A 19421-nucleotide genomic window follows, 5' to 3' on the forward strand; every position below is an offset into this window, starting at 1 on the left:
CCCCCCTGTGTTTCTCCCCCTACTGTGTTCCCCAATTTCTTCCTGTCAGATTTCGGGTCAAATACAAAGCGTTTGCTATTTCAATGCAGCCCAACAGAAGTGTGTTTATTCTACCCAAGGTCTGACTTTGTTTTTGAGGCAGTCAAACCCAAGCATTTCAGGTTCCGACACAGACTGTTGATATTATATTGAAGAGGAAAAGGGATCTGCACAAGTCGGCAGTTTAGGATTTTATGTTCCGAGGAGCCGATCCTCCGCCTCTGTATGTTTGTCATCTGCCTGAATTGCACTTCCCCTGGCCGTGGAAAATTAATTATAAAATAGTCCTGTCACACTAATCTCTCAGCCCACGGTGCATTGTTAAATAAATCATTTTAATGATTGCCACGCGGAGGCTGCGGGGCTGTTGTGCATGGAAGACCAACAGCAACAATCCCAGCCCCCTACCACCTCTCCCCCTCCCCACCAGCCTCTCTATCCGCAACCACCACTCATGAGAAAGCGTGTTAAAATGGTTTACTGTGAGATGGCCTGATTAACATACGAGCTGTTGATTACAGTATGGCCGCTCACCGCCTGGGAGTAGCCTCAAATTATTGCTCTAAACAGGAGAGACGTGGGGATGGTAATGTGATAATTTGATAATGTGATTTATATGGTTTTCTTGTCAGAGGAGCCACCAAAATATACAGACTGGAGCTGAAGGCGGAGGTAGAACGAATATTGATATTGATACAACATAGAAAAATAACAGAGTATGGTAGGGTCTAATTTTAGTCCTGTTTTAACTGTGGCCAGTGATAGGCCAGCAGTGCAGGGTGTCCTTAAGGAGTGTAATCAGAAGGGTAATTTAGGTTAGAGGACATTAATATCTTAATAACCCCTCATGATTAATTTGGTCATGTTGTTGGGCTTTTTCAAAGAGCTCTACTAAATATAGCTGATGGATTGACATTGAAACGTAGTGGGTGGAGGAGAGCCTGGGACGAGAAGAGAAGGGAGGATTGTTAGGGAGGGATAGGGCTTTTTCTTGCTCTTCATATCAAAGGTATGCCTCCCTGAGGTGATTGTGTGAGAGGCGGTTCAGTTCGAGCCAGCGGCAGCGTGACATGTGAGTGAGAAAAGGAAAGGTTCTCCTCTCCTCAGAGACTCTCTCTCTCTCTGCCTCCCTGCAAGGCCACAGCTCTCTGAAGATAGAGGGCCCAGTAATGAGTTGCCCAGGGTCGCCTCACTAGGCAGGGAGGCAGGCACACTGTCTTGTAGCTTCGCACAGCCCATCTGCCCCTCGAGTGTGTGCGTATGTACATCTGTGTGAAAGAGAGTGTGAGGAGAGTTAACCTGTGTTGTGTCCTGCAGGCCATCCCACCCTCCCATTCCCCACCACAGCCCACCCCCCTGCAGGAGGACCACTGGGTCGGGGCGGCATGGTGGAGCAGGCGGACACCCCCATGCCCTCAGATAACAGGGACCCCTATATGGCGGTGCCCTCTCAGACCCAGCAGGATGCCAATGGTAAGCCTTGGAATAGAAAAGTCCATTTCTCCAGTGGCAGGGATGAGATTAACTGGGTCTGCTTCCAGCTGACTAGCCCGGAACTGTAACAGTGTCAGGAGAGAACAAATTGCCACGCCCTGGAGAGAGAGATTTATTAAACAAAGACTCTAATGTCCCTGAGGAGATGTAATATACAGACCATTACGCTTCAGGAAAAAAATGAAGATTTCACTGTATTTATTTCCACAAGAAGATGGCCCCAGCTTTATCTTGTGCAGGGACATGACATTGAATGCCCTTTTTTGCCGTGTTAACATCCCAGCTGGCTCAAGGTCACTTTAAACCCAGACACATAAAGACGCCGGGAGAAAACACAGCCGTGATTACACTGGCATGATCAATGTCATGTACCGTAATAGAGCAGGAAAACCATTAGAAGTTCCATTACACCAAATGTAATGTCTCCTTGGTACATTACCTGAGTCATCTTATTAGATGAGTGGCTGCCATAAGTAGATATTGATAATCAATAAGGGTGATTAGAGGTGGCCTTGTAGATATCCACAAAACACACACACACACACCAATGAGGAGTGCAGCTAGAGGACTGTGTGTGTGTGTTAGGGTGAGGTCATCAGAGAGTATATCTCTCTCTCTGGTGCGTGGCAGTGTGTGGGGTCTCTGGGGTTGTACTCTAGGGATGCGTCACAATTCTCCACCCTTCTCCTGAAGTGAGCACTTCCCATCACAGATTTGAAAGCATTGGTGAAAATATTGACAGGAGGGAGTTTCCACCATTGTCATTGTCACCATCCATGATGGGAATTGTGAGAAAAGAGTGGAAGGATGGAGAATGGAGAATGGGGATGCAGTCTAGGTGAAGCTCAGTGAGCAAGCTGTCTCTCTCCTGTCACTCTCCTCTCTGGAAGCAGACACCTGTAGGCAGACCAGACAGACACAATGGTGGCAGAGAATACAGCATGGTGTTGCTACCCTCGTTGCTGTTACCTGGGTTCTGGCTGGCCCCGTCCATCATGGCAACCGAGTTAACAGCAACAAGGGCTCACATTCAAACTCAAGCTTCTCATAGTATTTTTTTTCTCTTTTCTTTTCAACGTCACTTTTGCAACTTGTCTCAGTATTATCAGTTCACTTTCTGCTCTAGCTGCTTTGAAAGTGAGCTCTGATGATATTGTCTGTTTTGGTTCTGTGACTGTTTGCATGTTTTTAAACTCTGGCTTGACTATTTATGTACTTGCTTGGATTGCTTTGATGGTATTAAGCACCATTTTGCCATCATGCAGCTTAAACCGTCGCTGCATGGCAATTGAGCACCACTTTCAGCAGTACTCATCTCCTTATGTTCTTATCCCTCTTTCCCCTGTGCAGGTGCACTTCTCTTCTCATTCCTAGCTCCAGGTGCCGAATGTACTGTGAAAACACAGCAAACACAATGGTAGAGCTGAGTGCCAATCTAACACATTAAGGTTATAGGGTCTGACAGCAACTGTCTCTTAGCATAACCATCAAACCTCCATCTTAGCCAAATGAACATGAATACTGTACATAAAGTACAGAGAAATCTGAATTCTTCATCACCAGATGTTTTGAACTAAATGAAGTTGCATTGACATTAATTCAACAATTAAACTATAAATATTGCAGATGTATAACTCCCCAAATTCTGAGCCCCCAGATTAATCCTTGCTAGCAATTAAAATGATATGAAATTCCAACTTTCTATTTCAAAGATCACTCATTGGTGGGATCTGTTAATGAATATTACAATACCAATATACAGTGGGGAAAAAAAGTATTTAGTCAGCCACCAATTGTGCAAGTTCTCCCACTTAAAAAGATGAGAGAGGCCTGTAATTTTCATCATAGGTACACGTCAACAATGACAGACAAATTGAGAAAAAAAAATCACATTGTAGGATTTTTAATGAATTTATTTGCAAATGATGGTGGAAAATAAGTATTTGGTCACCTACAAACAAGCAAGATTTCTGGCTCTCACAGACCTGTAACTTCTTCTTTAAGAGGCTACTCTGTCCTCCACTCGTTACCTGTATTAATGGCACCTGTTTGAACTTGTTATCAGTATAAAAGACACCTGTCCACAACCTCATACAGTCACACTCCAAACTCCACTATGGCCAAGACCAAAGAGCTGTCAAAGGACACCAGAAACAAAATTGTAGACCTGCACCAGGCTGGGAAGACTGAATCTGCAATCGGTAAGCAGCTTGGTTTGAAGAAATCAACTGTGGGAGCAATTATTAAGAAATGGAAGACATACAAGACCACTGATAATCTCCCTCGATCTGGGGCTCCACGCAAGATCTCACCCCGTGGGGTCAAAATGATCACAAGAATGGTGAGCAAAAATCCCAGAACCACACGGGGGAACCTAGTGAATGACCTGCAGAGAGCTGGGACCAAAGTAACAAAGCCTACCATCAGTAACACACTACGCCGCCAGGGACTCAAATCCTGCAGTGCCAGACGTGTCCCCCTGCTTAAGCCAGTACATGTCCAGGCCCGTCTGAAGTTTGCTAGAGTGCATTTGGATGATCCAGAAGAGGATTGGGAGAATATCATATGGTCAGATGAAACCAAAATATAACTTTTTGGTAAAAACTCAACTCGTCGTGTTTGGAGGACAAAGAATGCTGAGTTGCATCCAAAGAACACCATACCTACTGTGAAGCATGGGGGTGGAAACATCATGCTTTGGGGCTGTTTTTCTGCAAAGGGACCAGGACGACTGATTCGTGTAAAGGAAAGAATGAATGGGGCCATGTATCGTGAGATTTTGAGTGAAAACCTCCTTCCATCAGCAAGGGCATTGAAGATGAAACGTGGCTGGGTCTTTCAGCATGACAATGATCCCAAACACACCGCCCGGGCAACGAAGGAGTGGCTTCGTAAGAAGCATTTCAAGGTCCTGGAGTGGCCTAGCCAGTCTCCAGATCTCAACCCCATAGAAAATCTTTGGAGGGAGTTGAAAGTCCATGTTGCCCAGCGACAGCCCCAAAACATCACTGCTCTAGAAGAGATCTGCATGGAGGAATGGGCCAAAATACCAGCAACAGTGTGTGAAAACCTTGTGAAGATTTACAGAAAACGTTTGACCTGTGTCATTGCCAACAAAGGGTATATAACAAAGTATTGAGAAACTTTTGTTATTGACTAAATACTTATTTTCTACCATAATTTGCAAATAAATTCATAAAAAATCCTACAATGTGATTTTCTAGATTTTTTTTCTCATTTTGTCTGTCATAGTTGACGTGTACCTATGATGAAAATTACAGGCCTCTCTCATCTTTTTAAGTGGGAGAACTTGCACAATTGGTGGCTGACTAAATACTTTTTCCCCCCACTGTATATTAGGGCAACACATTGGAATGATTAGAATGGTATAATAATGAGTATCCGCACAGTGGATATTTAGTAGTTCAATGTTGCTTGGTGGCCATTGCTGGTTTTCCCAGTACATTTGAGCACCGTTGTGTCTGGGCTCATCTATCCGTGTGATATCCCACCTCTCCCTCCCGCGACCCTCCCTCCCCCTCTACCTCCCCCCGCACCACCATCTGCTACCATTGTGAACCGTCTCCCTTCCACAGGACCTTTCATCTGTTGAGATGGAATGTTCCAAGGCTGTACCTTTATGTAGTGCAAATGTATTACTAACCATATTTATAGAGCATCCTACCCTCTACCAACTGGAGCCATATCTATCTATCTATCCCCTGCCCTGTCTGAGGGAATGAGTCCCATCCTCCCCCTCGCTCCCTCCTCTGCCCCGCCGACCTGTGGCCATCTCTGTGTGTCTCTCCAATTTATGGGTTCATTATAAAAGCTATCCAGACAGAGTGAGGGGGAGGGAAGGGAAGGGAAGGGAAGGGAAGGGAAGGGAAGGGAAGGGAAGGGAAGGGAAGGGAAGGAAGGAAGGAAGGAAGGAAGGAAGGAAGGAAGGAAGGAAGGAAGGAAGGAAGGAAGGAAGGAAGGAAGGAAGGAAGGAAGGAATGGAGGGAGGGAGGGAGGGAGGGAGGGAGGGAGGGAGGGAGGGAGGGAGGGAGGGAGGGAGGGAGGGAGGGAAGGGAAGGGAGGAAGGAAGGAAGGAAGGAAGGAAGGAAGGAAGGAAGGAAGGAAGGAAGGAAGGAAGGAAGGAAGGAAGGAAGGAGGGAGGGAGGGAGGGAGGGAGGGAGGGAGGGAGGGCTCAGGTTTGAATGGCATCTGTGTTTATGAAAATAAATAATCTGCTTCTGAACCATCAAGGGTAGAAGTGTATGAAACATATTATGGGTACATATTTTGTGTTGTATTGTTTAACCCAATGAAGTTACACAGGAACATCATTGGCTGTGTTTAGACAGGCAACCCAATTCTGATATTTTTTCACTACCTTCAGTGTTGGTATTTTACACTTGGAATAGACAGACAGTTTGCCAGTTGCATCTAGACCGGTTATTTTCAGCTTCAGTTGCCTGGCACCTGTGTACCAAGGAGAGTGGCATGATAGGGGCACAACCTCGGAGTGGTGCCAATTACTGTGCCAAGATGTCATTTCAGCTTGAACACTCACCATTATCATGCTGGAAAGTCTACTAGGAAAGTCTGAATAAAGGCGATAATCGAAATGAAAAACTGCTCAACGATCCGATTTCCTATATTGTAACGTCTAAATAACAGAATTACTCAGGAAGCCTCTGATTGTATATACTGCACTGTAATATTTAGGTGAACTGAGAGAAACAATGATATGCCATCTCCTATTGAGTCAATATATGTTTCATTTATTTCGGCTTTTCAGTAATATTGTTTGCAGAAGTCTGAAAAAATAATCTGACCTGTTACTTTTACTATTGCGCACTTCCGCCATTTATGTCAAGCTTTAAGCCACGGGTTTCCTTCCTCTCCATTAGCATTATGTTACCCCGCTAGGTTGTCATTTTCTTTTGCCTCAGAGACCACATACAGTACAGTGCCCCTGCATCCCACAGTATCCAGATGGGACTTCCGGCTTTCCTCTTTGTCTTTTTCTAAGTTTCACCGTAAATTGCGCTACAATTAAATGAATGAATCATTTCCGCAGCATAAGTTTGATTTGAATAGATCTTCACATGCTTAGCTTGAGCACAGTGTTCTCGATCATAAATCGGTGGTCTTTCAGTTGTAATTGTTTGACAAAAGGAGTCATTATAGATACTCATGTAGCCATGACTCCAAGGCTGATGTGAAAAGATCTGATGTGATTGGTCAAAATACCAATTAGTGGAAGAAATATCAAAATTGCGCTGCCTGTGTAAACGCAGCCAACAGAGAAGGATATATGCCCAATCAACTAGAGCACGTGTCAAACTCAAGGCCCATTCAATGCGGCCCGCTGGGGGAATACTTATGTAAATGAGATATTTCTGTATTTAAAATTCAATACATTTGCAAACATTTCTAAAAACATGTTTTCACTTTGTCATTATGTGGTATTGTGAATAGATGGGTGAGAAATAAAATCAAATTAATCAATTTTGAATTTAGGCTGTAACACAAGAAAATGTGGGTATGAATACTTTCTGAATGCACTGTATGTTAATTGATTGAATTTATTATTATTATTATTATTGTTGCTTGTTTCATAAAATCAGCTAATTAGTAAAGTTCCATTTCCTAATAAACAACTCTGGACAGGTACATCTCCCTTGTCTCACATACCCCTAATATATACAACAATCAATCCATAATAAACAGTTTACATACACTTAGGTTGGAGTCATTAAAACTCATTTTTCAACCACTCCACAAATGTCTTGTTAACAAACTATAGTTTTGGCAAGTCGGTTAGGACATCTACTTTGTGCATGACACAAGTAATATTTCCAACAATTGTTTACAGACAGATTATTTCACTTATAATTCACTGTATCACAATTCCAGTGGGTCAGAAGTTTACATACACTAAGTTGACTGTGCCTTTAAACAGCTTGGAAAATTCAGGAAAATGATGTCATGGCTTTAGAAGCTTCTGATAGGCTAATTGACAACATTTGAGTCAATTGGAGGTGTACCTGTGGATGTATTTCAAGGCCTACCTTCAAACTCAGTGCCTCAAAATCAAAATAAATCAGCCAAAAAATGGTAGACCTCCACAAGTCTGGTTCATCCTTGGGAGCAATTTCCAAATGCCTGAAGGTACCACGTTCATCTGTACAAACAATAGTACGCAAGTATAAACACCATGGGACCACACAGCCGTCATACCGCTCAGGAAGGAGACGCGTTCTGTCTCCTAGTACTTTGGTGCAAAAAGTGCAAATAAATCCCAGAACAACAGCAAAGGACCTTGTGAAGATGCCGGAGGAAACAGGTACAAAATCATCTATATCCACAGTAAAACAGGTCCTATATCGACATAACCTGAAAGGCTGCTCAGCAAGGAAGAAGCCACTGCTCCAAAACCTCCATAAAAAAGCCAGACTACGGTTTGCAACTGCACATGGTGACAAAGATCGTACTTTTTGGAGAAATGTCCTCTGGTCTGATTAAACAAAAATAGAAATCTTTGGCCATAATGACCATCGTTATGTTTGGAGGAAAAAGGGGGGCGCTTGTAAGCCAAAGAACACAATCCCAACCGTGAAGCACAGGGGTGGCAGCATCATGCTGTGGGTGTGCTTTGCTGCAGGAGGGACTGGTGCACTTCACAAAATCAGTCAGGAAGTTAATGCTTGGTCGCAAATGGGTCTTCCAAATGGACAATGACCCCAAGCATACTTCCAAAGTTGTGACAAAAAGGCTTAAGGAGACAAAGTCAAGGTATTGGAGTGGCCATCACAAAGCCCTGACCTCAATCCTATAGAAAATGTGTGGGCAGAACTGAAAAAGCCTGTGCAAGCAAGGAGACCTACAAACCTGACTCAGTTACACCAGCTCTGTCAGGAGGAATGGGCCAAAATTCACCCAACTTATTGTGGGAAGCTTGTGGAAGGCTACCGAAAACGTTTGACCCAAGTTAAGCAATTTAAAGGCAATGCTACCAAATACTAATTGAGTGTATGTAAACTTCTGACCCACTGGGAATGTGATGAAAGAAATAAAAGCTGAAATAAATCATTCTCTCTACTATTATTCTGACATTTCACATTCTTAAAATAAAGTGGTGATCCTAACTGACCTAAGACAGGGAATTTTTACTATGATTAAATGTCAGGAATTGTGAAAAACTGAGTTTAAATGTATTTGGCTAAGGTGTATGTAAACTTCAGACTTCAACTGTATACATGACAATCACAATATGATACACAATAGGTATCAAAATGCAGACCATATGCTATCCCAGGCATTTCCTTCTCACCCACGTACTATAATCTTACGACTCACTTTTGAGACATGCTACTATTTAGCAATTTTTTCTGTGAGAACTTCAAACAGCCTATGGAGGTTATACGTTTCAAATTCTTGGAAGACTATTCCAAAGAATAGCAGCTGAGTACAAAAAGGTTTCTTTCCCCATACCATTATTACATCTAAAAGGAAGAGTGTCAGTTTCACTTCTTCTAGTGGAATAGTTATTGTTATCCCGGATCAAATTAAAGTAGTTACATACAGTGCATTCGGAAAGTATTCAGACCCCTTGACATTTTCCACATTTTTTTATGTTATAGCCTAATTCTAAAATGGATGAAATAGTTATTTTATTCATAAATCTACACATAATACCCCATAATGACAAAGCAAAAACAGGTTTTTAGAAATATTTGCAAATGTATTAAAAATAAAAACTGAAATATCACATTTACATAAGTATTAAGACCCTTTACTCAGTACTTTGTTGAAACACCTTTGGCAGCGATTACAGCCTCAAGTCTTCTTGGGTATGACGCTACAAGCTTGACACAGCTGTATTTGGGGAGTTTCTCCCATTATTCTCTGCAGATCCTCTCAAGCTCTGTCAGGTTGGATGGGGAGCGTCGCTGCACAGCTATTTTCAGGTCTCTCCAGAGATGTTCGATCGGGTTCAAGTCTGGGCTCTCAAGGACATTCAGAGACTTGTCCCGAAGCCACTCCTGCATTGTCTTGGCTGTGTGCTTAGGTTTGTTGTCCTGTTGGAAGGTGAACCTTCGCCCCAGTCTGAGGTCCTGAGCGCTCTGAAGCAGGTTTTCATCAATGATCTCTCTGTACTTTGCTCCGTTCATCTTTCCCTCGATCCTGACAAGTCTCTGCCACTGAAAAACATTCACACAGCATGATGCTGCCACCACCATGCTTCACCGTAGGGATGGTGCCAGGTTTCCTCCAGACGTGACGCTTGGCATTCAGGCCAAAGAGTTCAATCTTGGTTTCTTCAGACCAGAGAATCCTGTTTCTCATGGTCTGAGAGTCCTTTAGGTGCCTTTTGGCAAACTCCAAGCAGGCTGTCATGTTCCTTTTACGGAGGAGTGGCTTCCGTCTGGCCACTCTACCATAAAGGCCTGATTGGTGGAGTGCTGCAGAGATGATTCTCCCATCTCCACAGAGGAACTCTGTAGCTCTGTCAAAGTGACCATTGGGATCTTGGTTACCTCCCTGGCCAAGGCCCTTCTCCCCCGATTGCTCAGTTTGGCCGGGCGGCCAGCTCTAGGAAGAGTCTTGGTGGTTCCAAACTTCTTCCATTTAAGAATGATGGTGGCCACTGTGTTCTTGGGGACCTTCAATGCTGCAGACATTTTTTGGTACCCTTCCCCAGATCTGTGCCTCGACACAATCCTGTCTTGGAGCTCTACGGACAATTCCTTCGACCTCATGGCTTGGTTTTTGCTCTGACATGCACTGTCAACTGTGGGACCTTATATAAACAGGTGTTTGCCTTTCCAAATCATGTCCAATCAATTGAATTTACCACAGGTGTACTCCAATCAAGTTGTAGAAACATCTCAAGGATGATCAATGGAAACAGGATGCGCCTGAGCTCAATTTTGAGTCTCATAGCAAAGGGTCTGAATACTTATGTAAATAAGGTATTTCTGTTTTTTTTTTTTAATAAATTTGCAACAAATAACAATAAAAACGTTTTTCACTTTGTCATTGTCATTATAGGGTATTGTGTGTAGATAGATGAGGGAAAACATTTATTTAATACATCTTAGAATAAGGCTGTAACTTAACAAAATGTGGAAAAAGTCAAAGGGTCTGAATACTTTCTGAATGCACTGTAAGTACTCTCTCCTCCACTTTGAGCCATCTGAGGTTTTCAAAGTGGGAATGGTCAAAATGAGTATGTACTGGAAGTTTAAGAATAATCCTGACTAATTTTTGCTAAACAAGAGCCCCTGCCAATGCCACCATTGCATTCTTATCCAGAAATGTGGAAGTTCTTGCCAGAAATGTTATGGTTAACTTTGGAGAGAACCTTTTGTGCCACGCTCTCCTTTGTCAGATGGTTATCTAGCACACATCCAAGATAATTAACTGAGTCTTTTGCCGTGACTACTATGCCACCTATTACCCCCTTAAAGTCACTGGATTTCCTCAGTTTCACTTTGGACCTGTACAAGATGGACTCTGTTTTTCCAAGGTGGAGTGACAGCTTATTGTCATATAACCATTTACTGACATTCATAAGTTCAGCATTGACGGCTTTGTGGGAAACCAACAGTGCAGAATCATCTGCATATAGGAAAAGGTCACATGTACAGACAGATTTCAGATCATTTATATACAGTAGAAAGAAAAGTGGACCCAGCACACTCCCATGGGGTACACTGCAGTTCAAAGTTTTGGGTTTAGACAGGGTCCCATCCAATGCCTTTTGAAGATCTAACATAACCATACCACAACATTTCCCTCCGTCTACTTCCTTCTTGATGTGGTAAGTTAGATATAGTAGGCAAGTGTCGGGATTTCCTAAAGCCAGATTGGAGCTCATATAGTAGGTTATCTAAGGAAATATAACTGTCAATCTGCTCGAACATAATCTTTTCCATGACCTTCGATAAAACACACAGGATTGAGACAGGCCAATAGTTTCCATGATTTAACTTATTCTCTTTTTTATATAGAGGAATGACCCTTGCAAGTTTTAGTTCACTGGGAAAACACCCTAGTTCAATAGACAGATTTACAATGTGAGTTACAAAGGGGGTGTCACGATCGTCGGGAACAGAGGAGGACCAAGGCGCAGCGTGGAATGCGAACATATTTATTTATAGAAAGTATCACACGAACAAAACGAAAACGTGACGTCCCTGGTTACATACACAAACCAACACGGAACAAGAAACCACACCAAATGAATGCCTAACGGCTACTTAAGTATGGCTCCCAATCAGAGACAACGAGCTACAGCCGTCTCTGATTGGGAGCCACCCTGGCCAACATAGAAATACAACAACTAGAACAAACACAAATGAAAACTCACACCCTGGCTCAACATACTAGAGTCCCCAGAGCCAGGGCGTGACAGTACCCCCCCCCTAAAGGCGCGGACTCCGACCGCGCCAACCAAATACCACAGGGGAGGGACCGGGTGGGCACTCCGCCTTGACGGCGGATCCGGCTCCGGGCATGATCCCCACTCCCTCTCTAACCCCCCAAAGTACCCCTGGTCCGGTCTGGCCCTGCTGACCGGAGCTGGACTGCACACTGGTGGAGCGGATTGCTCTAGCTCCGGCGTGAAGCAGCTGACCCGTGCTGAACCAGGCACCGGTGGAACAGGCACGGGCTGTGCCGGACTGACGACGCACACCACTGGCTTGGTGTGGGGAGCAGGAACGGGCCGGACCGGGCTGACGAAGCGCACCACTGACTTGGTGCGGGGAGCAGGAACGGGCCGAGCCGGGCTGACGAAGCGCACCACTGACTTGGTGCGGGGAGCAGGAGCGGGCAGAGCTGGGCTGACGAAACGCACCACTGACTTGGTGCGGGGAGCAGGAGCGGGCCGAGCCGGGCTGACGAAGCGCACCACTGACTTGGTGCGGGGAGCAGGAGCGGGCCGAGCTGGGCTGACGAAACGCACCATTGGCTTGGTGCGGGGAGCAGGAACAGGCCGGGCCGGGCTGGCGACGCGCACCATTGGCTTGGTGCGGGGAGCAGGTACAGGCCGGACCGGGCTGACGACGCGCACCATTGGCTTGGTGCGGGGAGCAGGGACGGGCCGAACCGCGCTGGCGACGCACACCACAGGCTCGGTGCGAGGGACAGGAACAGGCCGGACTGTACTGGGGACACACACCACTGGCCCTACGCGGGGATCAGGAATGGACCGGACTGGTAACACACCCCAGTACCTCTCGCCGTGCCTCTACACTCTCCTCCCCTTTAGTGACCAGTGGCCCCCGTAACCTGGCGGCCTCCTCTACTAACCGCTCCATCGCGGCCCCCTGCTGCCCCGTCGTCCACGGCGTGAGCCCCCCCCTAAAAAATTTCTGGGCGTCTCTCCTACCCGTGGACCAGGTCTCCATGTCCCTCGCCAGACTTTCGCCCTTCTGCTTCCAAGTCCGGCCCTTCTCTTCCTCACCCGGCTTGACCCAGTCGAGGAGGCGAAGGAGATCTGCTAGAGATCTCCCTGGCGATGGCTCCTGGACACGCTGCTTGGTCCAGTCTTGGTGGTTTCTTCTGTCACGATCGTCGGGAACAGAGGAGGACCAAGGCGCAGCGTGGAATGCGAACATATTTATTTATAGAAAGTATCACACGAACAAAACGAAAACGTGACGTCCCTGGTTACATACACAAACCAACACGGAACAAGAAACCACACCAAATGAATGCCTAACGGCTACTTAAGTATGGCTCCCAATCAGAGACAACGAGCTACAGCCGTCTCTGATTGGGAGCCACCCTGGCCAACATAGAAATACAACAACTAGAACAAACACAAATGAAAACTCACACCCTGGCTCAACATACTAGAGTCCCCAGAGCCAGGGCGTGACAGGGGGTGATAATTACCGCAGCATCCCTTAGAAATCTGGCAGGAATGTTGTCAAGGACAGTTGCTTTGGAATGGTCAAGTCTTTCAGCTTCTTTAGCACAGTTGACTCAGACACTTTTTTGAGTAAAACTCTAAACTGCTGGACTTGACTCTCCCAATAACAACCTGATTGACCAGGTAACTTGCTAACTAATGTGTTAGCTATAGATGTAAAGTAGCTATTCAGACGATCTGCAACCATGGTCTTGTCTGATGTAACCTTTCCTCCAATGTCCAGGCTAAGATTTTGAGCTTTGTTCTGTTACTATAACCTAACAGCTTCAGACACTTCCATAATTTACTCGGATTGTTCCTATTTTCAACTATTTTGTCATTAAAACAATCTTTCCTGGCCTTCTCTATCATACTGTTAGCCTAATTTCTTCATTTCTTATAGTTTATAAAAACATAATCTGCCTTGGATTTCCTGATCTCCAGAAAGCGTTCATTTCTTAGCTTAATTGCCTTTAAAATGTTATTGTTTATCCATGGTTGTGTTCTTTGCTTAATTCAAAAAATATCTGTAGCCAGCTTGTCAACAGCAACTAAAAACAATTATTTAAAATTGCCCCAGGCATTTTCCACCTCATTGCATTTCAATACAGTAGACCAGTCCAATTTGCTCAAAACAATTAACAAAAGCATCTGCGCTATAGTTCTTCATAGACCCCATTTTTATTGAGTTATGACAATAAAATAAACTTTTTCTGAACCTTCCTACTACAGAAAAGTATGTAATGATCACTGAGCCCATAGTGTACAACCCCACTGTTTGATATCCTTGATCTATCTGAAACCAACACGAGGTCAATGATGGTTTGGGTAGAAGGTCAGACCCTGGTGGGCTCATTAATCAGTGTGTCAGCTGGTGTAAGGTAAACAGATTAAAACATTTCTTAAGAGCTTTAAAAGTAATATTGACCTTTTAAAGAATTTCTCTACTAAAATCACCAGTAACAATAACCTCTAATTTACCAAAATCTGTACAGTTGGAGCAAGTCTCCTCCAACAATTCATAAAACTTGTACTGGTCTGGTGGTCTGTAACAGGTTCTGACTATAATGGGTTTGCATTTTGGTAATAGAATGTCCAACCACACAGCTTCAGTCTCGTCATGACTTAAATCTGATCTGTAGTTGAACCCAATATCTGAACTTACATAAGTACGAACTTCCCCGCCTTTGCGATTGCGGTCTCTTCTAGTTACTATATCATTTTTACCTTCAATCTCTGCGTTTTTTATCAAACAATCTAGCCATGTTTCGGTAAAGCAAAGCACTCCCACCTTACAGTGACTGGAGAGTAGGCGAATTTCCTTCATCTTGGGAGTGTAGTACATTGATAATGCCTGAGTTGGGTGGTGAGATAATGGCATTAACTAGTCTTTACTGATTCATCCATATAATACTAGCAGATGCGGAATAGATCCACATGGTGTGAACATAGTTAGCTCGATGTGATGGTCTGCCTCTTCCTCCAAGTTGAAAAGACAACCATGACCACAACCGTGATCTTTGAACACAGAAATGGGTTCTCTCCAAGGCATGGTAGATGTAACCTCAAAGCATTTCCATTCATCCTCCCTTTCAGTCAACGGGGTCTGTACTGTGTTTTGTGTTAGCACCGTTTAGTCTTACAGCGAGTGGCAGTGACACATCAGTGAACACATTTCAGTGTGATTGAGATTGTATCATTTTCAGACAATGCCTGTGTATGTAATGGTCCAGTCAGAGGTTACAGCCCTGGAAAACCTCGCTATGAAGTACAAGTGGCTTTGAAGTCTGCCCAGACAAAGCAGGCAGTATAAGCAATAACTGGGTTCCACTAGCTACACAGATTAAAATACTGTCTATGAGAATGTTCACACATCTCTGTCACACTAGATGACAATGTTTCTCATTTACAAGGAAATGCTGGGTTGTTTTGACTTGTAGGAATGTGTATTAAATATATGTGTCAAGGCTTTTGGAGGTATGAAATTCAAATTAGATTGTTGGCTATGAAATGTATTCTCCTGGTGGCTTTTCACACTGCAATCTGACAATGAAGAGTCAAAACTAGACAATATAAGTCACCTTGGATAAGATAACACATTTTTAGGCAAAGAATAATCAAAATTGCTTTACAGTGCCTTCAGAAAGTATTCACACCTCTTTACTTTTTCCACATTTTGTTGTGTCACAGCCTGAATTTTAAATTGATTAAATTGAGGTTTTCTGTCACTGGCCTATACACAATACCCCATAATGTCAAAGTGGAATTATGTTTTTAGAAATCTTTACAAATTAATTACAGCTGAAAAGCTGAAATGTCTTCAGTCAATAAGTATTCAACCCCTGTGTTATGGCAAGCCTAAATAAGTTCAGGAGTAAAAATGTGTTTAACAAGTCACATAATAAGTTGCATGGACGGAAGGAAACCGCTCAGGGATTTCACCATGAGGCCAATGGTGACTTTAAAATGGTTACAGGGTTTAATGGCTGTGATAGGAGAAAACTGTGAATGGATTAACAACATTGTAGTTACTCCACAATACTAACCTAAATGACAGTGTGAAAAGAATGAAGCCTGTACAGAATAAAAATATTCCAAAACATGCATCCTATTAGCAATAAGATACTAAAGTAAAACTGCAAAGAATGTGGCAAAGCAATTAACAATGTCCTGAATACAAAGCGTTATGTTTGGGGCAAACACAACACATCACCGAGTACCACTCTTCATATTTTCAAGCATGGTGATGGCTGCATCATGTTATGGGTATGCTTGTCATCAGCAAGGACTAGGGAGTTTTTTAGGATAAAAAGAAACGGAATAGAGCGAAGCACAGGCAAAATCCTAGGGGAAAACCTGGTTCACACGGCTTTCCAACAGACCCCCCCCCCCCCCCCTGACGCACAGCTCCAGCAGCGCGCTGACACCGGCCTCGGGGACGGCCAGGAGGACATGGAGCAGGGCGAGCCAGATAGTGACTGTGGAAATCCCGCAATAGGGAGGGATCAAGGATATCCCTCACCGGAACCCAGCACCGCTCCTCCGGACCGTACCCCTCCCACTCCACGAGGTATTGAAGCCCCCCCACCCCACGCCTTGAATCCAGGATGGAACGGACGGAGTACGCCGGGGCCCCCTCCATGTCCAGAGGGGGCGGAGGAACCTCCCGCACCTCAGACTCCTGGAGCGGACCAGCCACCACCGGCCTGAGGAGAGACACATGGAGCGAGGGGTTAATACGGTAATCTGGAGGGAGTAATAACCTATATGTAACCTCGTTTATCCTCCTCAGGATTTTGAACGGCCCCACAAACTGCGGACTCAGCTTCCGGCAGGGCAGGCGGTGAGCAGCGTTCTACGTCTCCTCCGCGCGCCGAAACCAGTCATCCACCGCAGGAGCTTCGGTCTGGCTCTGATGCCACGGTGCCTGAACAGGCTGAAAACCTAAAACACATTGAAATGGCGATAGGTTAGTGGAGGAGTGGCGGAGAGAGTTCTGGGCATATTCTGCCCATGGCAAGAACACCGACCACTCCCCCGGCCGGTCCTGGCAGTAGGACCGCAGGAACCTACCCACATCCTGATTCACCCACCCATTACTCTCGGGGTGAAACCCAGAGGTCAGGCTGACCGAGACCCCCAGACGTTCCATGAACGCCTTCCAGACCCTGGATGTAAAATGGGGACCCCGGTCAGACACTATGTCCTCTGGCACCCCGTAGTGCCGGTAGATGTGAGTAAACAGGGCCTCCGCATTCTGCAGGGCCGTGGGGAGACCGGGCAGAGGAAGGAGGCGGCAGGCTTTTGAAAAGCGGTTCACAACGACCAGGATGGTGATGTTACCCTGAGAGAGGGGAAGATCAGTGAGAAAGTCAATACACAGGTGGGACCATGGCCGTTGTGGAACTGGTAAGCGCTGTAACTTACCCGCTGGATGGTGCCTAGGTGCCTTACTCTGGGTGCACACCGAGCAGGAGGAGACATACACCCTCACATCCTTAGCCAAGGTAGGCCACCAGTACCTTCCGGTCAGGCAGCGCACTGTACGGCCAATACCTGGGTGACTAGAGGAGGGAGACGTGTGTGCTCAATATATCAGACGGTTACGGACAAGAGACGGCACATACTGCAACCCAGCTGGGCACTGAGGTGGAGATGGCTCTGTGAGTAACGCACGTTCTATGTCTGCGTCCAACGCCCACACTACCAGCACCACAATGCAGGAGGCCGAGAGTATGGGGATGTTCTCTATGGGCCTCTCCTCTGTGTCATACAGCCGTGACATTGCGTCTGCCTTCACGTTCTTCGTACCCGGGATGTAAAATAGTGTAAAATCTAACTGGGTGAAGAATAGGGCCCACTTGGCCTGGTGAGGGTTCAGCCTCCTCGCTACCCGGATGTACTCCAGGTTACAGTGGTTCATCCAGATGAGGAAAGGGTGTTTCGCCCCCTCGAGCCAGTGCCTCCAGCTCCCGATCACCAACGTCGTAGTTCTGCTCCGCCGGGCTGAGCTTCTTGGAGAAGAAGGCACAGGGGCGGAGCTTGGGTGGCGTGCCCGAGCGTTGAGATAGGTCAGAGCCTATCCCTACCTCAGACGCATCCACCTCTACTACGAACGGTAGTGATGGATCGGGATGGGCCAGTACCGGGGCTGAGGAGAACAGAACCCTCAGGTTACTGAAGGCCCTGTCAGCCTCAACAGACCAGCGGAGCCGAGACAACCCACATTTCAACAGAGAGGTGATGGGAGCTGCGACCTTGCACCTCCTATACCATGTTTGGAGTCGGCCAATTACGCACGGCTGAAATGCGATCTCCCTCCATCTCCACACCTGAGGTGGTAATGCGGTATCTGAGGAAGGAGATGGACTGTTGGAAAAACAGACACTTTTCTGCCTTGGCATGAAGGTCATGTTCCAACAGTCGCCCCAGCACTTTGCGAACCAGGGACACATGCTCGGCACGCGTAGTGGAATACACCAGAATGTCATCGATGTAGACCACTACACCGCGACCAAGCATGTCCCAAAACACCTCGTTCATAAAGGACTGGAAGACAGATGGAGCATTCATCAAACCGTACGGCATCACCAGGTATTCGTAATGCCCTGGGGTTGTGCTGATTGCTGACCGCTCTCGGACACGCACCAGGTTGTACGCACTCCGGATATCTAGTTTTGTGAAGAAGCGCGCCCCATGCATTGATTTGATTACAGATGGAATGAGGGGTATAGGATAACTATAATGTTTTGTCCCCTTGTTCAGTGCTCGGTAAACAATGAAAGGGTGCAGACCTCCGTCTTTCTTCTTCACAAAAAAGAACCTCAAGGAGGCGGGCGAAGTGGAGGGACGTATGAACCCCTGGCGCAGGGACTCGGAGACGTATGTCTCCATCGCCTCTGTTTCAGCCTGCGACAGGGGATATACATAACTCCTGGGAGGCACATCTTCTACCCGGAGGTTTATGGCGCAATCCCCCGCCTGATGAGGTGGTAATTTAGTCGCCTGCATTTTGGAAAACGCGTGCGCCAAATCGAGGTATTCGGGGGGAATGCGCACGGTGGAGGTAGAGTCTGGACTTTCCACCGTGGTCGCACCATATGGAAATAGCTAGACACCTACCCTGACACTCTCGCGACCACCCCATGAGAACCCTCTGCGGCCATGAAAAGGTGGGGTTGTGTAGTGCTAACCAGGGAAGACCTAACACAACAGGGAAATCAGGAGACTCAATAATAAAAAAGGTGACTTGCTCTCGATGGGTCTTGTGCTTAACCATAGTGACTGGTGCTGTAACTTCCCTAACAAACCCGGATCCTAATGGTCGACTGTCAAGTGCTCTGATGGGGAGTGGAATGTATAGGGGAACCAATGTACAGTTGAATTCGGAAGTTTACATACACTTAGGTTGGAGTCATTAAAACTCATTTTTCAACCACTCCACACATTTCTTGTTAACAAACTATAGTTTTGG

The 19421-nt window shown here is 45.7% G+C and overlaps 1 protein-coding gene across 1 annotated transcript in view; it reads left to right on the forward strand.

Annotated features, from left to right (window-relative positions):
• The window catches only part of LOC311145012 (semaphorin-6A-like), an 86724-nt gene that overhangs the window by 59930 nt on the left and 7373 nt on the right, over positions 1-19421 (forward strand). Inside the window, exons 16-17 of the mRNA XM_084181221.1 lie at positions 50-99; positions 1357-1512. Of these exons, the coding sequence (XP_084037347.1) occupies positions 50-99; positions 1357-1512 (206 nt within the window). The remainder of the gene's footprint in view (positions 1-49; positions 100-1356; positions 1513-19421) is intronic.

This window comes from Coregonus lavaretus (assembly GCF_964263955.1).
Source record: "Coregonus lavaretus genome assembly, chromosome: 17".
Classification (NCBI taxonomy): domain Eukaryota; kingdom Metazoa; phylum Chordata; class Actinopteri; order Salmoniformes; family Salmonidae; genus Coregonus; species Coregonus lavaretus.